Source organism: Aquila chrysaetos, chromosome 4, assembly GCF_900496995.4.
Source record: "Aquila chrysaetos chrysaetos chromosome 4, bAquChr1.4, whole genome shotgun sequence".
Classification (NCBI taxonomy): Eukaryota; Metazoa; Chordata; class Aves; order Accipitriformes; family Accipitridae; genus Aquila; species Aquila chrysaetos.
This window is the reverse complement of record NC_044007.1, coordinates 62,162,325-62,187,949: the sequence shown is the minus strand read 5'-3', so window position 1 is coordinate 62,187,949 and position 25,625 is coordinate 62,162,325. Positions and strand designations below refer to the sequence as shown.

Below are 25,625 nucleotides of genomic sequence, written 5' to 3'. Positions count from 1 at the left end.
ACTTGAAAAAATTGTGATGTTACTTTCATTATGCTGTAAGCAATACAGTAACCTTTAAGTAAATAAAAATAAAGTTTACAGTAGCAGCTCCATTTTATTATTTTAATTGCATAGCTGCTCAGGCTAGGAGGTTAAACAACATGGTAAGGAAGCAGCTTGTCCTCTGTGTTTTGTGACTGCTTATATAAATGCAATCTGTGTGATGATAGTCATATGCTAATTCTAAAATTCCTGCATCTCATGTTCTGCTGAATTACTGTCATTTTCTAAACTTTGCTGTTAAAGTGTGAAAATGCGGGGAAGAAAGTCAAGTCATTGTATTTTGTGTGTTCATGTGTGCTACAGGCAAAAGTGACTTTGAAGAATCCATCGATAAGGAGAAGAATTGATGAGGCTTATGCTTTAGTGAAGAAAAGTAAGTCTTACTTCCAACTAATGCCAATTCTGTATTTTTTCCATCAAGTAGATCATTAATACATTTCAATCAATGTATTGTAAGTTTTTGAAAGGATACTTTTGTCTCTAAAATCATGAGTAGTAATATGGTTTATGGTTAAGCATCTTACAAATACAGATATAGAAAAATGCCTCTTGGTTAACAAATTATAAATAAGCCCTCAGGTAATTGCTAAGGTTAGTTTGTAAGAATAGGTCTGATTATGCTTGCAGCAAGGTGCTTTCTTTGCACAGAACACTTCTGTCTTAATTCTTAAATTTAGTGATAAGGAAAAATTGTTCATTTAGCATTGTCTCTGCTTAACAGTGCTCAACTTCAGTGTGTTCAACCACATAGAGAAGAGATCAGAACAGATCACTGTGCCAGTCTTGAAATACTGTGCCATGGGTTAGCTGACTTTCTGAATGCTTGAGTTTTTTGCTCAAGTAACTGAACATAACTATTGTTTGATTAGCTTTTGTATGATGGGTTGCTATCTTCAGCTCAAGGGCATTCATTTTGAAAGGTGTTCAAACATTGGTCTGTAGCTGCAGCTTCAGTACCTAATAATGGGTTTACTGGTTGTTAGTCACGTCAAGACTCTGATCTTGCAAAAACATGCAAATGTCTCATTTTAAGCCAATGAGTTTTCCTACTGATTTTAATTGCTCTATAGATATACTCAAATAGGTTTATCAACTGGGAGGGCTTATAATACTGGGTTCGCATAGTATTTTGCACAACAGAATTGCCACAAAATTTCTGCTTACATTGAACATTGTCAGTATCCTAGTAAGGAGGAGAAGTATTTTTGCTAGAATATCTCACGACAGTTCTTCCTGTACTGTCACCCAAATCCATTGATTTTGTCAATGTACTGTTGTTTCAAACACATTGTTTACTAAGTCAATCATTAAGCATAATGCAACATTTCATATACTGTGCTCATAAATAGATAAGTATGTATTGTTCTTTATAGCGTAACTACCACTGATCAGAGACACTTCAAAACACTACATTGAATCAACAAGGTAGAAATATGTAGCTTTTACAGACTAGCACCTCATAACATTAATCCCCATTTATTTATGTACTGCGTTAGAACATAAAGTCCTAGACTGAAATATTGATTTTTAATTCAATAAACATTTAAATATCAAAATACTGAGTGTGACAGATTTTATGCAACTGTAATTGTTACAGTTTACAGTCATGTGAAGTTGTCATCTGTATTTTGCTGCATTAAGGTTCTCAACTAGCCTACCCTAGTAAAGCTTTGACCACTTTACAGTGATAATTGGTCTACAATCGTAGATTGTTCTTCTGAGTGCAAGTGAGGGAATTTTTCAACATGGCTATTGTTATTTTACATTTCCTACTTTGTCCTACCCAAGGAGAAGTTTGGGAGGAACAAGGTACGACCTCATTGTAACATAGCATAGTCGAAAGGCAGTTTTCACTTTTTTTTGTCACAACTAATTGGGGGCTTGGAAAGCTGCGAAATTCTAGCCTTTTAAAAAAACAAAACAAAACAACAGACTTTCAGCATAAAGTATTAGTACTTGATTTGCTGCTCATAATATAGAGGTTAAGATCATAAAATAGCATGAATTCTAGCAAGGCATTTGATACAATCTTTGAAAAAGTAATTTTGTATTAAGAATCAACTAGAAATTCAAACCTTGTTTTTTTCTTCCTTTTAGCTACTCCACCGCCAGATGAAAATGAGCTACATGCCTACTATTTAAAATGCTTAGAGAATATAGTGCAGCTTCTTGATTTTTAATGGGCATCAGATGACTTCTCATGTTGAAATTGGACAGCTTATTCAATGGGAGCCTGAAATTTAGAGAAAACACTTCTAATTCACAGATCTGTGTCAGCAGTGTATATGCTATGGAAGAAATTTTTGAAGTCTTTGAGGAAGAAGTTCATCACTTTGAACCGAAGAAATTGCACTAAATGTGGTTCAAACTATTTGTACTGTAATCCCAATGGGAAATCATAATGATATTACTATGTAAAGTATGTACACAGAAGAAGGGATGTACAGAGGAAAAGGATGTGAAAAATCAGTAATTTTCTTAAATTATGCATTGAAATTTTTACTGTAAAGTATTAGAATTGCTGTTTTGGATTGGTCTTAATAAAGGGTTTTTTAATTGGGATCAGCATTTGTTGTCAGTGGATTGTAATTTGTAATGTTGCAGTGCAGATGTGCACAGTGCATACTTAGATTCAAGAACTGAAAGAGTTGGCAGTCATGGTGTTGTCCTAAAAGTGGATTCATTACTCGGTGTGCAATAGACCAATCTCTCACACTCAGGAGAGATATTGCTTTATTCTGCACAGGGTGCTCGGTGGACTTTCCACAAATCAAGCACACCAGATTCATCAGGTGTGTCCCTTTTATACAGCAATTGCATCTAATTTATTAAACTACTCCTACCTAATACATATTCAAACTATCTAATGCATATGCATAAGATTATGTAACCACAACACATCAGATGCCTTCTCCGCATGCGCGGGGGTCTCTGGTGGTCTTTGGTGGTCATTTGAGGAGGTATCCCCTCCTCACTTTGACCACTAAGTCGCTCTGTATCGGGTCAGTCGTTGGTTTTCCTGCCAAGAGGTTTGTACCATCAGTCGGGAAGAATAGAAAGGATCAGAATTGGTGTTCCAGGTGAGGCACCATTAAACAGGAAGAATGGAAAAGATCAGAATGATCTTGGCTAACTAACTAAATTTAAAACAGGACTTTCTAATCTGCTACAGCATTTTCTGTATCTGACATCAATGGTGTTTTATAACTATTAGGGACAGAACAGCAAGGTGTGTGTTTTAGATTTGAAGGAGTTTTCAGTTCAAACTGCTGCATTTTTTTAAGATGCTAACAATTGAAAAAGAGCTCTCAGTTGCTGATATTACAGGTGACAGTTATGTTAACATAGAAGTTTATTCAGGGTATGAGGTATGTGCATCAGTTTTCGTTACTTACGTTACAACATTGTAGAAAATTTGAGACGCAATCTGTTGTTTGCCAATTTATAAACACTTCAGATCTTTTCCTTGAGGAAAAATCCAGTCTGTTATCCAGGCTTGTGTTTTCTTTGAACTGCTACTATGTAACTATTGTCATAAGTTTTTCAGTATTCTGTGCTAAATGAGTTTGAGAGAAAAATACACTGATGCCTGAACACATGACAGTTCTGCTGAACGTGCTGCTGAAATACCTGGCAGGGTGTTTATATTTCCCTCAACACAGAAGGTTTTTGTTTTATGTCAGGGACAGATAAAAGTGAGCAAACAGAAAGCAAAACTTGGGTAACATCTCTAGAAGAGTTGCAGCAAGGGCATGTCTACCTCTAATTAGTCTTTTCTTCCTAACCAAGTGATGAAAGTATTTTCCACTGACAGAGGGGATTTTTTGGTTTCTTTTGTGATGCTTATAAGTAATGTGTGACGTGATATTATTCAGCTGACATAAGTGTGATGCTTATAGTGGCTGGACTAAATCATTACTAGAAATGTAATTTATCAGCTAACCTCCCACTCGTCCACCAAACAAAAAGCAATGATAGACTGCCAGAGCGTGACTCTTTTCCAGTGCATACATTGCATAATTATTGTAACTTGCAAAATGGTTGTTAAATGCTGTCCCTGCTCATCCCATAGTATTGCAGAACTGAAAGCTGCAGGGCAGGAGAACACTCGCCTGTCTGGGTTTAGTCAGGGGGGTCTCTTCCCCTCAGGCTAGTGAGTACCAATTCTCTTCAGAGACTTGTTTCAGCACACTCAACCCCAATGATTTCTCTCATAAATCAGATTGTAAGTCAAAATGCAGATTGTTTGCCAGTTTGCTTTCTTTTTCAGAGACACAAAAAATGAGAGCACCCCATGCCCAATTAATTCCAATGGAACAAGGATGGTGAGAGCTCTTTCAAAGTGTAGAAATACACATGGCTCTAGTGAGGTGAAATAGGGCTGCATAGTTGAATGACTTCATTAAAATGCAAGTACAGTATAATAAAAACATAGAAGAACTGGATGCTTGTTTTCTATTAAACATTTCTATTTTACTGAGCTGTACAAATTCTTGAAGAAATTATTCATATTGAAAAATCCAGATAAATTGCTAATAAATTTGTTGTTACAGTAAGCCTTAGTGCGAGTGCTGTGTTTATCCCCAAATGAGCATAGATCCAACTGCTATTTTCTCAGTATTTTGTAACACTTTACGATTGTGGGAAGCAACTGTAGCCATGGCATAAGTAAATAGTTCTGTTTGGTGTTGCTCCTCAGGAAAATCAAAACAATTTTTAGCCTCTAAGGGCATGTACATTAAATGTCTATATTTGCTTTGTGTACAAAGTCTTCACAGAATACTTAAAACTTTTCTCCTTCAGGATTAAGGAAAGAGGAATTTATTCGTTTGTTTGTTCATTTATTTGTTTAAAGGGCAGCACTCTTCATCACCTTTTCCCTCAAAAATCAGGGACGTACAGTGGCTGCATCCTGTCTCCCTGCATGCTAATAAAGAGGTGGGTTATAAAACATAAATGACCTTACAATTTCTGTTCACTGGCACTTATACTAGCACAAATAGCCTCACAATAACCTTTAGTCTTAATAGATTTCATGAAAGATAATTAAAATATTGAGACCTCATTCACAGTTAATTTCAGAAGTTTGGAGATGCATCTATTTTCAAGGATGTGATATATATTATGTTTGGGTTTTCAAAGAAAATTAAATCTTAAAATACCTTCAAATTTTAAGAGCTGTAAAATAATTTATCCTACAGAGGAAAGTGCAATTAAAGTGGAGATGGATTCCCTGAATAGACTACAGAATTTAAAAGGTAATATTTAGCATGCATCTAGTTTCTCTTAATAAAAGGCATGGCCATGCAAGCTAGGAGTCTCTTGAAAAATCCTTATCCAGGGGAACACAATTGCCATTTGCATTAACTGCAGATATATTATGCTCTTACTTGGTTGATTTATCTTTTATGATAAGTTTGTAATCAAGAAAGACGTTATTTTAAATTCAAAAGAGGTATGTATATAAAACCCACTACAAATGAGGCTTTCTGATTTTTCAAGACTGATGTGTCATCTATTGCTTGTTCAAAACTTTCAAAGAAATAATTTTTGCTTGTGGTAAAAAGTTGTGGATTAAACTTAAATAATTTAGTTTTGATTATGTGTGCATTCATGCAAATAGAGACATTAAGTCCTGACTTGCTGATGAAGTTTTCAAACCTTTGAGTAACAGATTTTCAAGCCTACTCGAAAATTCTCAGAAAAAGATTTTTTATGAGAAAGGCACTATTTTTTTACTTTTCCAGCAATTTGGAGTTACAGATTCTCCTCACTCAGTAATACCAACTACACCGACCCTGGTGGATTTTTTTTAATTGGTTCCTCCCCATATCAAATTTGGAAATTACAGCAATTACAGGCTTCTGGCTTCAGTAGAATGATGGACCAGTGCTGGCCAGACTGGGGAGAGGAATTTTCTATACTGAGACTTTGGCCTAGCTTTATATAAGGATTTCCCTTCACATTAAATTAGAAGCTACTGTGACAGCTTCTCAAATCTGATTGTCCTTCAGAGAAGTGTTTTACTGTCTTCTGGGGGGGGCGGGGGGGGGGGAAGATTAGCAGACGCCTGAAGATTGCTGTCCTCTAGGGAGTCTAGGGACACATTACAGTCCACTTGAGATTTCTTCTGGTCATAAAAAATGTGATCCCTTCAAATCTTTTCCCCAGATGGCCTCCTAGAGTAATCATCTACAGCTCCACCACTGTGATAGCAGTCATACTACCATTACTTTAGAAGAGAGTGAGTTGTGCTAAATACAATTTCACAACACCTCAGTCCTTTCCAGCTCATCTTTTGGCTCCCAGGCCACACCGTATGAAGATGTGCGTTCTTCATTTATCACCTCCTCCTCAATTTTCGTGATTACCTGACCTCATTCAGCAATCCTGTGTGGTCTCTGGGCATTCCCAAGAGCTGGTTAGTCTCCCTGCTGTGTAACGCAGAAGGGTTTGGCCCCACAGATGCCCTCTGGCCTCAGTGCCAGCTGCTCTTGGGCACCTCTTAATTTTATAACTGGTGGTTTAGGTGCTGAAGAATAACAGTGAGGGTTTTACAATTCAGTTTGGTATTCAGCTGCATGTTCCCCCTGCCAATCCTATCTCAGCAACCACAACCTTTTCAAGAAAAAAAAGGGTACAGTGTGAAAGCTGGTCCCATTTTCACTGGAAGAGGAGATTCTCACAGCACTTGCTTTCCTGCATCCACAATGGAGAGTGTCAGTCCGTATTGAATTTACAGCAAACAAACGTGCTCAGGTTCACAAATGTTCTTGTTCTTCATAAACACACGGACCAATTCTGAATGATCAATCCCGATGTTATGTCATCATTCCAGCTTCTTAATTGCTTGCCAACAGGATGATGAAGTTTTACATTTTTAGATCTTGGTCCTTAGTGTTTAGAATATGTGTGCAAGACCTTGCTGAGCAGAAATGTAATTTTAACAGAAATCACTACTGCGTATGATTTTTGCATATGATTCTATAGTTTTTTTCAAAATGGAAATGTTGGGAGGCAGTTGGAGTTGGATGGGTTTTTAATAAATACATGATAGAGCTGTTTGGAAAGAAGTTCATTTTTTGTTCCACAAAATTTTTACATTTCCACTTCAGCTGAAAATACAAATAATCTACTCTATAAAGAAATCTCAGGAAACTCATAAATAGATTTTGATTAATATTACATTTTTATGGTTTTTATTTTTTATATATTTTTAAGATGCTTATAGTTTTTTCAGAGAATTCTAATAGATTTTGAGTAACTTCAATGCTAATGTTTTTCTGCTTTTATTCTCTTTTTCCTTTGTTGTGGATTACTGATACACCATTATCTACCTTTTAGATCTAATAATGCGTTATTTAGAGACTAAAAATATAAATTCTTCTGGCCAGTGATTCTATTAAATACACGAATCTTGAATTTGATTTGGCATTTCTAATTCTCAATATGAACAATTATGCTATTTAAATAATCAGCCATTGTTATCAAACTAGTCTGAAATAGAATGTTGATTTTTTAAAATTAAACCAGAACCAAACACGTTTCAATATTCCTTGTTGTTTTATTGACAAGTACATGCATTATTACAATTTTTTATTGTTCTTTTATTTTTTCTAAGCAGCGTCTGTTGTTTCTTCTACTTTCCCCAATGTAAAACCAACATTCACGTGATTTTATTGAGATCTCAGAGGTTAACAGTAATTTCTGCTGCCCAATGCAACTGATGATTTTCAAGCTAGCAGGTAGCTGTTGGTCTGTGGTTTTACAAAGCACGGTTGGTGCATACAAGCCCCTTTTGGTATTTCTAACCTGTCAGAGAGATGCCCTGCAACCTAGAGAACATGATTTTGTCTGCAAAAAGCTGAAAACTTTGCTAACATTGCTTCCTTCCCGTGCAAATCCAGTGCAAGAAATTATCAAAATAAATAGTTGTGACAGTTATTTATCACACAGGAAAATATTTTATTAATGCTAAATTATGCATATAAACAATGGCGCAACGTTCTAAGCACTTTACCCAAACATACCACCACATGCAATGCTTTAAACCTGCAAGCAAGATTTCTTTGTTTGGATTGGAATACTTGTTTAATAAGCATTTTGTAGCAAACCAAACATTTCCAAATGTGGATTCTCATGTAGCTGATTAGAAATAGCCTTCTATTATCTCACGTATTTTGTTTGCTTGGATGTTGTGAGACTTTATGGGAAATAGTGGGAAAAAAACCCCAAACAAACCACTTTCAGACTTGAAATAAGCAATATCCTCAAAACTCAATAGCTATTTCACAGTAAAGTTATGCTGGGAGAGAACCAGGCCAAGTCTTGCACGGCTGAGATCACCAGCCATGAGGACGTAGAGTTGAACCTAACTTCAAAGTGACAGGAGAGACCGCATTCACCCACATCACTTAAAAGGACACACTGGTCAAAGACTCCTGATTCACTTTATTTAGAGCAGGAAAGCTCTGGTTGAATGCAGTTTTTAACTTTATTGATAAGAAAGAAAAACTGCAACCAAGTTCCAATTTGTTTGTCGCTTCTCTCTGAAAATGAGGGGAAAGCTGGTTTAGGTGTGCCTTAAATGTTCTTGGTCCGTTGCTGACAAGGATAGGTAGAAGCTGATTTTTTTTCTCTTTGATTTGTGAACAATTTTAGTGCAATACAGGTTCAGCTGACAGAATTTTTGGAAAAGAAGAAGGAGGGTCAAGAAAATCTGCTGTACTTTCTTTCACAATTAATGCTGGCCAATCTGTGTCTGCTTTAAAAAGAATCACTCTGTAAGGGGATTTCTGACTGTTAGTATCAAAGCTGATACTCTGTCTTGAGAAGCCTGAGGTTAGCAACCCCAAATCATGCATATTATATGAATGCTTTCTGTAAAATAATTTCTAGCTAAATTTTACTGTTTAAAAACAGAAATTTAGCATTGTCATTGATCTAATGTTTGCCAAGAGCAGCAGAAAAGAAGTAAGGACAAAAAAAAAGTAATTTCTAAAAGTGAAAAGACTCATAGGAAACTGGGGGGGGGGGGGGAATTTTTTTTTATGCATGTGTGAAATAAATTTCTCATCAGCCAGGCAGGATTGATTAAGTTGCAGCAGGTTCTTATGGCCAATAAAGAGCAGGTCTGGACCCAGAAACAATGCTTATCCATATGTACTTTCTGTAAGAGCTTTTGCTTCTTACTGGCAGGTAAAACTTATGTTTTATTTTCCTTCTTTTTCCATAGTAAATGTGCTTCTAAAAACAACATGAAATGTGGGGTAGCACAACACAAGAAACACTGCTAGCGAGTTGAATGTTTGAAGCATTTGAAGCCATCAGAATACAGGCTGGCAAGTCCCAGTGCTTCATGTAAATAGTACAAGATTTTGTTCACTAGAATCAGTAATATACGGGACTTTCAATTTTTCAGTGGTGTTGCCCATCTTTCTTTAAAAAGGCGGTTTTAGAAATGCTTCCTAATTGAGAATATTCTCAGAAGACTGACCTGGAGTTGAAATACATATGGGGTTATCAGCAGCAAGTAATGTCTTTTAAAACCAAATACTTCTCTGTCCTTCCATAACCCTAAGTAGCAGTGCAGAGCTTCGTGGAGACAGAGCAGAACAGGAGAGAGAGGGGATGTCCTCACTGCCTGTAGCCCGGTATCTTACACATTCTGGGAGTTAAAGGCTCACCTGTGCCCTTGTTTTAGATCCAGGAGTAATAAATGTGTGTTACTAAAAACTTGCTAGCCAGTTTAGATGAGGTCTGCTAGCTGAGTTTAACAAGAAGATGATGTCTCCTCAGTTTAATTTCCTGTGTTAGGTCTGCATCGCAGGCTGCTACTGACTTCAGAAACCAGTTAGTGTGGCTTAGTGCCAATCACTAAACCAAACCCTGAACAATTTTGAGGGGGGGAGGAAAAACCCAACCAAAAAAACCCTCTTGAAAAGCTCTTTTGAGAGAATACAATTGTCAACATCTAGGTGAGTTGACAAATATGCTGCACTCTCAGCTGAGGCAATGGCAAGCAACATCTTAGCATCAGAATAGCAGTACTCATCACATAAACCCAAATTTAGAGTGTTGTAGAAAAGCTCAAAGTGCTTCCACTTCAAAAGAGGATTTCACCAAATCAAGAAGGGGGAAACTGTCTTTTCTCTCGGTTTTCATTCTAGGATTCTCTGTAATTGAGGATTTGCAGAGGGCCCTTTTCCCATCGCCGTGGCAGCTGGAGCGTGGCTTACTCCTCAGCTGGAGTTTTTCTTGCCCATCAGGACACTTTTCCAGAAAGGCATCTTCTAGAGCTGAATAACAGCACCTGAATAAAAACTTTGAGTTGCTTCCAATTAAAGCTACTTTATCTGAATTTCACAGTCTTCCTGAACCTGGAATTCGGTGAATCCTGAGACTACATACAAGCTTTAGTGCCTTTATGATTAGATTCTTTGCAATTTGAAAGTTTTCTATAAAGGGCAAATAACCCTGAAGTTTTGAGGGCTGATACAAGCTTCTCCTGCAGGTAGAAGCAGTGTCACTGAAATTCACATTTTTTCTGAAACTTCTGGTGTGATTTTTAATCTGTTTGCATAAACTAAGACATCAGCTGCTCATTAATCCACAGCTCAGGAAACTGTTCCTTAAACCCTTTGGTGTGGTTGCTTTGTGCCTGCAAGACGTACAGTTTCCAGCATTAAAAATAAGTTTAAAAAAGGAATATTAAATTCACCTGCATGCTGGTTTCTGACCTAATAAAAATGCTACACTTGAGTAAAAAATCTTGCGTTGTCCGGAATGACTGCAATAATTAAAGGTTTGCAAAGCATCCCTACAAAAAAAATGTGTATTAATACACGAGAAGGAATGGAGCCATTCGGCGGGAGGTTGCCAGAAGCTGGAGTAGCCAGCGGGGAGGGCTCTGAGGTTTCGGGGTGCTGCAAAGCCTGCGGCCACCTCTGCGGCTCAGGGCTCACCCTCCCTCCCCGTCTGCATCCTGTGCTGGGGGCGGGGGCAAAGTCAGCAAACAGCGACCAAAATAACAAGACTTACTGGAAAGTGACTGGTGATTAGTGTCAAACTAATGGGGGTTTCTGAAAATCTTTCCTTATTATTTTTTGCATTTAACATTTATAGGAGAAAAGCACGCTCTGCTCACTTCGGGTGTTTGTTGACAGTAATTTGCCATTGCATTGTTTCCATTTATTGCATTTATCATAGATCAACAGGGCAACTCCCCACCCCGATTTGAATAAAGCAACTATTTTTATGCAGTTTTAAATGGCAATATGACTGAGGCTGGAGTCACAAAAATGCCTTTGAAGATTGTTTTTAAAGCTGACTTTCTTAGTAACAGGAAGTTTGCATCCTGTAAGGATAAAAATGAGAAGAAATTGTAGCACGGCAATGGATTGTAAGGATTTGTATTCTTCCTTCAGCATTATTCAGAGTCTCTATGTGGTTAAACATGCAGTTTAGCGTTGCGGGTTTTATCCAGTATGCTTTTAAAAACATTTTATGACAAAACAATGAGTGTGGAAAAAAAATTGTTATGGACGTAACAACTGATTTTAAGAAGCCAAAGACCATAAAAATCAATAGAAAAATCTAACTTTATGTGACGTTGGACTAGGTCCCAGCAGGGGAAACATTATTGTATGGACAAATTCACTAGGGAATATAGCAGGAATTGAGGTCAAAATGTAATCACCCAGAATGTAGCTCTTCAGGGTGGATTATTTTATTCTCCCTCTGAACTGAAACATCTCTTAATGGTAATAAATCTCCTTATCCTGTGCTGGGAGTGTATTTGCAATAACATATCAGAAGAAAGATCCTTAACAGCCTATGCACTTTTTCATATGACTCTCTAAAATATACTGTGCTTTCTCCCCAACATGCTGGCATAATTTTCTTTTCCGTTAGAGATAAAATGGCCAACTGGAAACAGTGGTAGGTGGCAAATGCTAAACCAAGGGTTTGAAATCTAACTAAAACTGAACAGGAAAAAAAAAAAAAAAGGAGGGGGAGAGAAAGAGACAAAAAGAAATAGTGTAACAGATAAAATAGCCTGATATTGCTGATATTGTGGTAAATAAGTTCAAAAGACCACAGCTATAAACACCTGTGAAAACAGCAGCTATCTGTGCCATCATATTTTGTTTGAATTTCATTTGATTGATTTTCATTTTCCTTTTTTTTTTCTTTGTACTTAGCAATGACCTATTTAAGGTGTTTTCCATTGCTGTAGTTCTAGAAACTTTAGTTGAACCTTACTTTATGAATTGTAATCAAAGCACTTAACAATCAGTTGACAGATTTTGTGCTAACCACTTTAATGTTGGATCTTTTTATACCAACTTAGTTACAGTACTTTAAGGTGGGATTTTTTTATATCAGTTTAACAATATTATTAGTGACTCTCTTACAAACACATTACATAAAGTTGACTTCCATGTGTATATTCACCTTCTTATAGGTGAGTGAAACAGTGTGTGATGAATAAACAGAATTTTGTGTTGGTACAAATGCACCTGCCCAAGGACGATGGCATTACTCTAACCATGGCAGTGTAGAGGTACAAGTTGCATGCATAGGAAAGCCCTTGATCTTTTCCACGGAAAATAAAGAGAATATATGATGATCTACTTTGCCAGTTCTATACTTCTTCTGCTTAAAATATCCTCATTCTGCCATTCTCCTATGCTCTCATAGTAGTTCTTTTTTATTTTAGTTAGAATTTTTCCATCTTTTCTTTTGATTTCACGGGGACTAGCAGAGTCTATTTCAGAATTACAGATGATCTGATGCTGACCAGCAGAGAGTGAAATGGTGCACCAGCCCACCACCACCTTCTGTCCTGGACAAACGGTGAGCAGCTCACCCATCTGTGGAGCCAGGCTGGCTGCCTCACCGGGCAGTGAGTAGATTTTTGTGTTTCTGTTCTCTCTTGCAGTCAGTGCGTGTTATTGTTACATTCAAACGGAGTTAATGTCTTTGTACAGAAATCCCCCCACAGAAGAAGTAAAATCTATGTTTTGGTGAAGTCGCTGGCGATGCCTTGCTTGGTAGGTAACAATGCTAATGATAAGTTTTATTTTGTTTTGTTTAATTTAAGTTCTCAGGGTTTTCATTGGATATATCAGTACACCAAACATGACAGTCTTTTTCAAATGCAGCAGGAGGTCATATGTGTCAGAAATTTCTGATAGCAGAAGTAATTAACACTGTCAAAATCTTTTCAGAAAAGCAAACTGAGAACTGATGCTACCTATCCTATGCAAAGAATAGCTAATATCAGGATGACAGGAAATCTGTATCTTTGTTCTCAGAAGAATTTATTCACCGTTTGATGAATTAAGTCAGCTGCCACATTCTGTATATTATTTTATATATATATATTTTTTTTTTTTTTCTTTTTTAAAGCAATAGAATTTCTACTTAAATGGAAAGGGGACATATATGTATTCATCTCAGGCTTAGTAGAAAATACAGTTGATTCAGTTGTGAAAAAAGAAAAGCCTACTGAGACTGAAACATAATACCCAGGAAATATGATTTACTATCATCCACAACAGAAACAACAAAAAACAGCACACAAAGCTCTCAATCCCAGGAATCCAGGCACAAAACACAGCTATAACAATACAATGTATATTTCATTTTATGCTTTGAAAAATAATCAAACAAAAAATACTAATGCTATATATCTAGATTTCCTGTTGCAAAATAAATGTAGTTTGCAATGGATACAAACGCTACTGCAAGGAAGTTGTTAAATGCAATTTTGACCTTGGAGCTCTTGATCCAGGCTATTAGCTTGAATAACCCAAAACCCTGAAGTTGTATGTGTGAGACCCATGTGTGTGCATAAGGAGCCCTCTCCCATTTTATCTTTAAGAATGAATTGTCTGCAAAACCAAGGTCTCTGTTTATTTCTGATCAACCTAAATTCAGTCCATCAACTCTTTAAAATTATCCTAGCAAGGTTTACCTCGGATTATCTGCTTAGATTCCTGTCCGTCTAAGGCATCAGATTATTCTGGTAAGCCTTTGAACACTTGCACACCATAAACTCAGATAGCTACCTTTTAAAAAAATCTCTTTCACATTAACAAAAAGAAACAAAAATTCCATTAAAAATAGAAAAACATAATTGTAAGTAAATAAATATCTGCAGTTTTTAACTTTGTATGGTTCAAAATGGGTTATATTTCAAACTGGCAGGGGCTTCACACATGATTTCAACCAAAGGGAATTGAACCCAACCATAAAAATAAAAGCATAATATTTTCAATTGATCAATTGTTAGGATCAATATGCTAGGATAGCTGATAAGCCATTTTGGAGCAGATATGCTACTTTACAGGCATTTTATGATTCCTACAGATCACACACATAATTTAAAAAAAAAAAAAATCTGTCAGAGATCAGTGCTTCTTGTTATGAACACATTAATGTAACAAAAGATCTATGCAGTCACAATAATTCAATTTAAAAAATAAATCCTCATAAAATAACTTGTGATGATTCTGTAATGGGTGCTCTAAAGCCCTATAGATGTAATTAAACTTTCAGGTTCTTAGAAATCAGTGAACACAGTTACAGGTTAAATTTTGGAAAATAAAGAAAAATCTGTGATATTCCTTCTTGAACTGAAGAGACTAATTGAGAATATGACTCACCGCTGCTTTATGTCAGTATAAATATCATTGATTTCTTTGGAACTACATTAGCATAAACCAGATATAATATGTTGTAGTGTATCAGGCAGGAGTTTATGGTACAATTATGCTATTTCTACTAAAACAAATGATTGCAGCAGATATTCCTTGGTTCCATTAATTTACAGTTGACTCTGATACCTTTCTTGAAAAAGCTCTACTGTTTTGTTGGGCCTAAGCAAATGAACTTCTGGCATGCTTAAGAAACATCTGTTCTAGATTTTAGCAGGAAAGGGATTTTTACCTGAGGAATTGCTATGTATCAGTATATGGGGGGGTGTAAAGGTAAAAAACCTAAGCTAACTCCAAACCCAACAGATTACCTTAATTCATTACAATAGAACAGAATTTTACATTTTTTTTTTTAGATTTTGTTGATTCTTCCATTTCATTACATATTTAAAGATTTGGTAGGAGGTAGTTGTTCTTACCTAGTTTCTGTGTCCTTCTTAATACCTCCTCCAAGGTCATTTTCCCACCTAGAGTAGGGAGAGTTCAGTTTGTTATTTGTTCAAAAGTTCGCTAGCAAATGTTTTTTTGGTTTATATTTTGAGTATCTTTAAGCAGTGTACTTGTAGGGGAAGAAGTTGCTTGTTTGTTCTGAAGTATGCATCTGCTGAGGGGCAGGTTAAGGGGTTGGGTTAGGCTGGTACCTCTTACATTTAAAACCAGTTCCCTGGAGGCACCGTACCAAAGTACGACCTACGTGTACTTGGCTGCGTTTCTTTGGAACACAAGTAATGACCCAGAACAAGCCAACTCTTCATTTAAAAAGTCAGCTCTCAAACCCGATAGGTGTGACAGACTAAATAAGAGTTTGAAAATCATTTTTGCCCCAAACCCCGCGTTCGCCTCTCCGCTCCGCCTGGGTGAGCAGCCCCCCGCCGCCACCGCCGACCGAGCCTGCGAGGCAGCCTGACGCTGAGCCCGTGGCTCTCGCCTGCTTTGGGATCCCACCTCACCTCCCACCTCCCGACTCCTCCAGCCGGCGCCTGTGTGGCGAGCGCGTGGCTTCCTCCACCATCTCCATCTCGATGCCCGGCTGTACCCAGCTCGTCTCAGCAGCGAGGCGGGGGAGAGGCCGGCCTCCGCTGGGGCAGCCAGCCCAGCACCACCAGCAGCTTCCATCTCTGTGGGCCAATGGCACCCCCCCCCCCCCCCCCCCCCCCACGTCTTGTTTTCAAACAGAAAAAGCAGCATGCAGATGTCCTCAAACTAGAAATAGCTAACAAAGCAGCTACCTGATTTTCTGCTTTTATGCATCATCACTATTAACTCGAGGACATTTGGGGTTGGTGTTTGGTGTTTGGGGTGGTTTCCTTTGGTTTTGGTTTTCTCTGTGTTTTTTGTGTGTAGGCGGGAGATTTTAGATAGCTTTGGCTGCTTGAGTTGATCTTGTAGGAAAGAGATGTGCATTATCAGAAAATGACTAACTGTCACTTTGCTGGTTACCAAGCTTTTTCTCAATAAAGGGGTACAGAAAGGGCTTAAGAAAAAGAAGATGCATGAGATAACTTTCTTTGCGAGAAAGGTGGGCTGAGTCAGGTCCTGGATGTATCAACAAAAAAGGTTAAAGATGCCATACACGAAAGATGCATTGTTTGCTCTCTAGCTTTCTCCCTGGATTTTGAAGGCCAATTTAAAAGTCATAAGCTTCTTTGCCATATAAAAGTTACAGATCTTTCTGGAGACACATCTGAGCTGACAACGTCCTGTAATTAAGGATAGCTTCAACCTTAAGTGAACCGCCTCTGCAGGAAGTTTTCACATCCAGGCTGCATTTGAGGGTATTGTTTAGGAAAGAGCTCTGTAAGTCGCTGCCAGCAAAAGGAAAAATCCAGCAACATTCATTTCCTTAAACTGACTTTCAACAGGGTTTTTTTAGCAACATGATGGACATAAAAAGTAGAGTTGAACCAGGAAAAGGATAATTCAGGAAAAATAATAGGTGTATGAGAATGGCTGTGCTCTGAAACGGAAAGGTCCATTTCCCGTCCCAGTAATGGATTTGTGTGAGAACTTCAAAGCCTTTCTGCTTTCATTTTTCTTTCATTAAGATGAAACTTTCAGGTTTCTGCAAATAATACCACTTTTTGGAAACTAGTAAAATCAGAGACTTCAACAGGAAGACAAGAACTAAACTGAAAGAAATAAGCATAGTCAACTACGCAATATTAGTACATTAAATTCTTAGAGACTCAAATGTAATTTATTACTTGCCTTTGTGAATTAGTTTCTTCCATGTCTTTCAAACGCTGTCTTCCATATTATTACTGGATGTAAATGCACAGACTAATTATCAACAAAATGTGAATAGAGAACCGGTACTGTCTTCCTATTAAAAAAGTGGAAGCATTTATGAAATATTTTAAGGACATTTTTGATACCTTATTGACCTAATCAGTATCAGATATTTACAGTCAAGATCACTGAACAGAAAAGGTTTAGATAGAAGAAAAAGGCATGGTGATAGCTTTTATCATTAAGCAATCATGTAAATAAAAATATAAAGAAAATAAATTAACTGGATATTTTCCTGGGATTATTTGTTGAGGTTTTCTCTCTCTTTTGTAAGTAGATCAACTTGGCTTTTTTCATTGATTTTGTAATTAACTTCAGTTCACTTTTTTGTCATCTTTTTGACTTTTGTTTTATTCAAATGGATAGAGGAGTACTTCGAATGGCTGCTTTAAGGATTTCCCCCTCACATGCAGACCCACAAATTTCACTAAAGTTCAGCAAGTCATCGCAAGCAGACTCGCCTGCTATGAACACATCAAAAGAATGTTACTTACACAGTGAACTTAAAAAATACCACAAACCTTGTTATTTCCTACCAACATACCTTTCGCTTGAGAGTCGGCAGCGGTAGTGCTTTATGGTGTTCAAAATTTCTTCAGCAGTGGCGTTTCTTTCACTACCTAAATCAGACCTTTATAGCATAGAACTACAGTTTATATAATGTAGCCTCTTGGAGGCCAGTATGTTTAATAATAAAAAATTATTGAGAACTTGAGTATGTAGATGGTATTATCTTTACTTTTCTACATTTGGGAAAGCCTTTTAGATTCGATTATCTTTTCCTCTTTGTATCATCTTTACCAATATATCCCCAAAATATGATGGTATTTTAATTCACAACTTTTTTCTTTCTCCTTGAAGGAATATCGGGCATTAACTTTTCTTCTGAGGTTAATGAATACATACTGAAGAATCCTATCCATTATGTTACTGAATCAGGCATGCCTATAGATTAATCCAATTTGGGGGGGGCTTTATTGGTTCAATTAGATTAGATGCAGAATAGGAAAAAGCAAATCAAATTATTGTGCCTTTATCCGGCTGTACCACTCAGCCATCCTGCTTAGAGAAACATAGAATGGTGAATGGAAAAAGTATTTTCCTTGATGGTAGCACACTGGCAGAGGGGCACCCTCATCCAGAGAGAAACAGGGAATTGATATATATCACTTGTTGCTGAACTGTTGTTCTGGGCTGGTTAACCTGGCTTCTACAGGGTTAGAGCTAATCTGCAGGGATGCTCACACCAAGTGCAAAACAGCTAAAACCTCCCTCCTCCCAGCCCATTTACTTCATTATCTTCCCTGACAATTCATTGAAACAAAAGGAGCTTTTTGTCCTGATCATCTTCCAGTTGGTCATGTTTGTAGGTAAAGAAGTGATACCTGGAGCGGTCTCATTTTTAGCTATCTCCTGCCTCACTGCACTGCCACAGTCAAGGCCTTTTTTTCTGGTGGTAGCAGCAGTCTGCAAGTATATTTGCCACTCTTTCTGCACTATTGCTACAGGCCTATCTATTAAATCTTAAATACTAATGAATCATTAAAAAGGGTATTAACATATTGTGCTGGCCCTGTTGTGTGTCTTATTCTTCACAGTTTTATAGCAATTTCCATTAAAAAACCTCATTACAGAGATTATTGTGACATGCTTTGAAACAGCAGCATTCATTACGTATTATCTATGTATTAGAGTTTGGGAAATTAATGCACCAGGAAATGAAATGACTCACTCAGGGTCACTGAAGATGTATGTTCAAGTCATGATTAAAATCCAAGCTGTAGATCTCCACTGTGTTTGCTGCACAATCTTTTTTGCTCTTTTTCTTTCTAGTTTGGTGTTGGTTTTTTTTTTTTCCTTTTAAACCACATCCTACAGTTGTACATCCAGCTGGAAAATTCCACCGTGCTGCTTTTGTTGTCAAACTGTAATTGGCATTTAGCCAACAATTAGTTAAATATGGCTTGTTTGTGAGCCTTCCCTTCTTTTGCTTTGGGGTTCAAAGGATAGAGAGAAAGTGGGATTACTGGGAAAGGAGAGCCAGGCTGTAGGGAACGGTGAGCAGAGAACCAGAGAGGCAGAGCCCAAGGAACTGCTCAAGTGATGGGGTGACCGACCGTGAGATGTGCTGCTGCTGCTGCTGGAGTCTTTTACCCACAGATGATCAGAGATGTGTGGATTTTGCAGTCTTTCAGTGCTGGGGGATTAGGGACAACCAGAGGTAGGAGGTAAGGGAGGTACCAGGAGAGGTTGGAAGGGAGGGGGCTGCACGATGGACCTTCCCTTACACTCCCTGCTCTGATACCTCTGCTGCCCAGGAGGGTAGGGTGGAAACGGTGCGGACTTCTCTTTTTATAGGTTACATCTTCTGTAAAAATAATGCTTTAAGTGTGAGCCTGCTCCCAGATTGTACCAGTAGAGTCAACTTTCACAGTGCCTACAGCTTTCTGATTCGTGACTTGCAGGTGCGTTGCCCAAGTGTCTCGAGGGAACTCGTACTGGTGTCTTGTATTGCAGCCTTTAGAGGGAGACCCAGTAATGCTCTGGTTACAGGCTGCTTTTTTCAGCAGGTATGACAAGGGTCCCTGTTCTTGGGACTAGCTGACCAAGAAGCCCTGACATTTGTAGTAACTCTGTCTGTTGTACAGCCAATATATGTCTTTAGACATTAACATTATATCATCGATACTTAGTCACCATGTGGGGCTGGACATTAATTTCTTACCTTCTGTTTTTCTTTCAAAACCAGATGGAGAGAAATGAGCATGAAATTCAGAGCAATAAAATTGTAATTTATATATATAAACAGATGAGTGAAGAATAATTTTCATTTAAGGGAATTTGTCTTCAATTTGGAGACTTCCTGAGTACTTTATCTTAGCTTTAATTAAAGAAAACAGATGTGTAAAAAGTTTCATTTGTAATAATAACAGTAAAAAAATTAACATATGTTTATCTTTTTCATTCCACTTTAGATTTTGTGGAACATCAGTCATCTGTAAACTACTATATACATACGTAGCAGAACACAAAGAATAATATTTCAAGCTAGAGAGATACTTTGTCTTTTTGCCTCTTTTGCAACTGTAGTTTGAGAACAGCTAGCCACTGAGGTTAAAGATGTAATTGTGGGAACCATATAGATCCTGTGTGGTGGGTTTAAAGGCCATGATGCTGCACAGAATCCAGGAACTGGACCCCTTCGACTCACAAGATCCTTTCTTTTCCAACACAAAATCTGCAGTTTAGTTTCTGAAGCTTCCCATTTCCCGCTTTTCTTATCAGTAATACTTCTGTTTCCTGAGACAAGCTAAATGTAAGTTAATCTTTTGATCTGTTTGAAAAGATAACTTTGTAATGCAAATAAAACATGACTCAGTCTCCAAGTCAATTCCCTTCTATTTAGATCTTTACACTCAGCATCAGATGGTCTACTGACTCTCTAGGTGTATATTGTGAATCCAGATTTTGGTTTGGCCAGGACAATTTCAATTCTCAATTAAAATGTAAGTAAGTACCTACTACTCTTATAAAACAAGAAGTTGCTTAAAAGAAGCTGGTCATCTTGTAAAACTTCATTAGTCCTCAAAGATTGTGCTGCTGTGAAGTTCCAGTATTTGAGGAAATTCTCAGAATATTGAAGCCACTGAAATAAAAACAACACACAAATGAAGAGACAAGATCATCAGAAATTTTTATGAGGAAGCATTTTTGTTAAATATCATCTGGAAGGCTAAGCTTAAGTTTCTAGGAAAAGATTTTGCATATAATATTTTTCAAGGAACTTTTGATCTGTCAGTAACGTATCTGCTGAAGTCAAAGAATACAACTTCCTCATAAAACAAAAAAATACCTGTTGAGGGGGAATACATTACCTACAACGAATGCACTTACCTACAGCTGTGAACATGATTTCTCAGACAGGAAAATATAGGAATTCACTTGTAAAAATGAAAAATCAAGAGGAAAGGAAAAAAAAAAAAGCTTTATTGCCTTTTCACAGTGAATCTCAGATTTTTTCCCTTCCAAGGAAAGGCCCTCCAGAACAAGAAAATTAATAAAATACTTGTATCTTCAGTGAAAATTGTTCTAGGTGACACATAAGAATCATGTCAGCTTAAGGGACTGTGGAAAGTAATCTTTCTAATTGTATTTTTCCTAAATTTTAACAAATACACATTATTATTAATATAGTTATATAACTATTACCTTTTACTGTTTCCTAAGAGTAAATACAGGCTCTCGTTCAGGTAGTACATCCTTCTGAGTTAAAATGTAGTATAGAGTACAATTTTTTTATCGCTTCATCAGTTGGTGGATTGTGTTTTTATTGACAAGGTAGAGTAGTAATAAGTGCAACCGCAACAATGGACAATTACAGATCTAACTAGGAAGTGGCAAAATGGAGTCACTGCAAACATGTTGTATAATCCTAAAACATGCCTAGCTTAATACAGATAAATATATATAGATTTTGGTTTCCAGACAAGTTGTTGCATTGCGGAAGGTGTTTTAAACAGATCTAATGCTAAGTCCTGCTCAAGCTTATTCAGGCTATTACTCACCTGAAATATTAATTTCTGTTATCAGCTTTAGTTCAAGTTACATTTGTTTATTCATTTGAGAATTTTAACCAGTTGATTCAAGCTTAGTTTTGACTTCAAATCAATCATATTGTTCCAATTTTAAGCAGCTCCATAAAACTATGGTCTGCTGAGGTACAAAAATGCTTGCAGCTGTCCTGAGAAAAATCTATAAAAAATGTAAGTGTGGCTTGTTTTGACAAATTCCAACATGAGTTATGAATACCCAGGATCCTTACACCTTTGAACAACAGTTTTCAAGCTGCATAATTCTGATCTTAAAATACTATCTCATGACATGTTATCAGAAATAAATTCTCAGACCTTAAGACATTACTTTTATAACTAGTTACAGAATTATGACCTCTAATATATAAGAACTGTTTTATCTTCTCTTTAGATTTTATACTCCCTGAAAAATAGATAAATGTTGAACTGCAGTGTCAGAAAAATGGAGTAATTCTGTTGCTTTTGGATACTTGGCATGGAAGAATTCTGTTTGCTTCTGCTGATGAAACCTAAAGATCCCTGCTTCATCAATTATCATAGTATTCATGCATATTGCTAGAGATTCACTAGTAATGAAAACTTTACTCTGAGGTGGACTTTGACAGGAATTTAGACTCTTTCTGATGCAACTGCACCGAGACCTCAAACTTGGTGTTTCTTAGAATGTGAAAGTAAAAAGCACATGATGTTTTTCATATATCAAATGTAAAAACATCCTGTAGGAAGGGTACGTGGTGCACAGAGATTGAATAAAACCATGTTGCACTGCAGTCGCTGATTCCAGTGTTCTTTGAGATGGACCACGCAGCTCTCCTTATTGTTGTTCTCCAGCTTTGTGGAAGTAAGGTTGCCTTCTTATTCCTAGCTAACATCTTTCTTTTTTTTAATCACATCATGACAGATACTATCGCAATTGACAAGTGTGTTACTGTGTGGTTCAGGCAAATTTTAACTGTTCAATGATACTCACAAGTTAGAAGTAATAATTTCTACAGTTTGGGTTTTGTTTTTAGTGAACTTTTTCTTCAGTGTTTTGCTTGTAGTGCTGCCAAAGTTGTTTCTGAGTTTTTCTATAATTTCATTTTTCAATTATGTTAATTCTGAAACTGAATTTCTGTGTGCGCTTTAGCCAACGTGGAAGGAAGGTTTGTGGATTCAACTGTAAAACTTACTGAGAGGGTGAAACTGGAATGCATATATCCAAAAAAAGCCACGATAATCCAGACATCCTGGATGAAACTTAATGTAACTCATAAAGAAAATATAGCTGTCTTGCATCCAATGTATGGCATACATATCGAAGACAAATACAATGGAAGAATTTATTTTGAAAATGCTTCCAGGGAAGATAAGTCCTTATCCTTCATCAAGAGCACTTTGGAGGATGTTGGTCTTTACTTTTGCTCCATTGTAACTTACCCAGATGGAATTTGGGAAAAGGTAATAGAAATTATTCAGGCAGGTAAGTAAATCTCTCATTGTTTTTTAGTTTTCTGATATATGCAAAACAGAAATCCATGTCAATTTAGGGAGTACCTGGTGTTGTAATTTTTTATTTTCAATTATATAGCATGCAGAAATGGAGTAATTTGGGGAAAAGAACTAGCATGACAGAAAATAATTATATTATTTTGACAAAAGGTCAAGTGGGAGAGAAGTGGGAAGTAAGCGTGGGAAGTAAGCCGGGGAAATGAAGGAGACAGAAGTCACAGCAGCAATGTATTACATGGCAGACTTCAGGTACTAATGGTCATTGCAACAGTGACATTTCCATTGGGCTCAGGTTCTCATAGCATTTCAACTGGCTGTAGGATCTCTTCAGGGGATGAAATTGCAACTACCCATGAAACTACATGGATGAACCTTGTAACTACCCATGGACAGTACCGTATTTTTATTATTATGTTATATGGTGAGGGCATTTCTGGTCTGAAAATAGGATTATTATTTTTTTTTTCTGGAAGCTCTTCTGTGCTTGCTTTTTTAGGAACAAAATAACCATTTAGGAATCGTGTGGCAACAAAAGGGAGGGAAGTAGGGAAGTTTAAATGAAGGAAAAAGACAAGACCTTTTCTTTAAAAGGAGACTTTTTTAAAGATGGAAAAGGGAAGAAGGAGAGAAAAAGATCCAGCTATGCCCATGTACTTTCTGTATGGCTGTCCATGTACTTTCCAAAGGCTCTGTAATTACCTGACCACTCATTCGATTTGGTTTCTTTTCCAGCTCTATGAGTAAGAGAAGAAAGAACCCTTTTCTGGTATTCTTCCATGCATACCTATTCAGTATTCATCAACTGACAACTCTGATGCAAATTACCAAGCTTCTCTGATAGGACAGAAGTCCGCAGAAGATCATTATGTACATACAATAGACTAGCCTTCAAAAGATAACTAGTTTTGCTTATTGGTTTGTTGATTTGATATTGTGAATGTAGAAAGAATCTGTTCCTCTTTCCCATTCTCCAGAGTGAAAATAGACTCCGTTCAATATTTTATTGTATTTCCCAGCTAGGAAAGAATGGGTTGAAAGGAAAACTTAGTTCCTAGCATTTGAAAGACCAGAAGATAAAAATAACAGTTCTTTTCCTAGCCTGATCCTTCTGAGTCTTCATTTCAACCTTATTTTATCTACACTTCTGTGATTTCAATGTTACAATGAAACAGTGGACCTGACTCTAGGAGGAGATGTTTAAACTTCAAAAATTCAAGGCAGATTGTTCCTGCCTGTACCACTGAAGGTTTTTGAAACTTGATTTTAGCCAGCTCATTTGTTGATGGCACTCATGAAATAGGAATCCCAATCTGTCTTCCTGTCTCTGCTAGCTTTTTGTCAGTAAACATTGTTGCTCATCAAATCAGAAATTAAGCCACACACAAATTATTGCCCTGATTTTGAAAAAAAAAAAAAAAAATTCTCTCTCCCTGGGTTGTTTAGTTAGATAAGATAGTTTGGAATTTAAATTACTTTCCCCTGTGTGGCACATCAGCATAGCCATATAATTCCCAGCCATTCACATGTAGAGAATGTCCTGCCAGTGAAAGAGCTGAGCTGGGTGTGGGTGTGGGGGGCTGTGTGTCCGTCCCTCAGGGTAGGCTTGCAGCCCAGGTCAGAGTTCCTCAGCTGTGATTCCTTTAGGGGCATCTCTGAATGCTTGCTTCACTCTGGTGCCTTTTTTAGTACGTAAGGAATAGTGTTAGTGAAGTAGTATCTCCCTGGTTTCCTTTTCTCTGGCAGTCCATTTAGTGCAGTATTATTGCAGGTGTAGGCATTAGACACATACTTTTTGGTTGCATTCAGATAAACCAAGATCTGGATATGCAGGCCACTGTTTACAAAAAGGTACAGGCAAACCAGATCTCATTTGCTTCAGTTCAACCTGAGCTCTGGTGGTGCTGAGCCCTCATTGACAGTGGGTTCATTTGCTATAAAATCCTAGAAGTTAGATGCAGTAGAGATCTGCAAGCTCATTTAGTCCTTTTCCTGGCCAAGGCAGTACTGTTCTCGGGTGTCTGTTCCTGAAGGTATTGGTTAGGGTTAATCTGAAATGATGCAGGAAACAGGGCAGTCACTTCCCTGTGGGATGTTACCCTTCCATCCCATACCTTTATTAGGCAATCCACTTACAGATTTCAGCACGCTGTAAGCCACACAAAAAGTGGATCAGTTATCAGAGGAATGTTTTTTTAAATGATACTGTGCGATTCGGCATTCTCAGTGTGTAGGATTTCTCTCCTGGTTTGAGCACACTAAACCAGAAACCTAAACCAACAGCAAACCCCCCATTTTTCAGGTATATCAATTTAATCCTACTATGGAGGGAGAGAATGTTGAAAAGAAATTAATCCTTTCCCATTTAGAGAATCAAGGTTTCTGAGAACAATCCTGTTCAGCTCTTGATAGATGTGTATAACTGTGATCCTTATAAACACTGATCTGAAGAGAATGAAGTGTATCACCAGTGACGATGAGATATTACAAT

General features: G+C 37.3%; 2 protein-coding genes across 12 annotated transcripts in view; both read left to right on the top strand.

Moving 5' to 3' along the window:
• The window catches only part of RTTN (rotatin), a 91,843-nt gene extending 87,245 nt beyond the window's left edge, over window positions 1-4,598 (top strand). For 8 of the 9 annotated variants that reach the window (XM_041123140.1, XM_041123138.1, XM_030012492.2 and 5 more), the window contains 2 exons: window positions 346-415; window positions 2,140-4,598. In XM_041123140.1, the coding sequence (XP_040979074.1) occupies window positions 346-415; window positions 2,140-2,222 (153 nt within the window). In that variant the 3' untranslated portion in view covers window positions 2,223-4,598. The remainder of the gene's footprint in view (window positions 1-345; window positions 416-2,139) is intronic. The other variant, XM_030012489.2, reaches the window with a different exon arrangement.
• Window positions 4,599-12,681: 8,083 nt separating this feature from the next.
• Window positions 12,682-25,625, top strand: part of CD226 (CD226 molecule) — a 46,539-nt gene continuing 33,595 nt past the window's right edge. Inside the window, exons 1-2 of one of the 3 annotated variants that reach the window (XM_030011397.1) lie at window positions 12,682-12,949; window positions 22,776-23,108. In XM_030011397.1, the coding sequence (XP_029867257.1) occupies window positions 12,859-12,949; window positions 22,776-23,108 (424 nt within the window). In that variant the 5' untranslated portion in view covers window positions 12,682-12,858. Of the gene's footprint in view, window positions 12,950-20,481; window positions 20,565-22,142; window positions 22,488-22,775; window positions 23,109-25,625 lie in introns of those variants that run through there. The other 2 variants (XM_030011401.1, XM_030011400.2) reach the window with 2 other exon arrangements.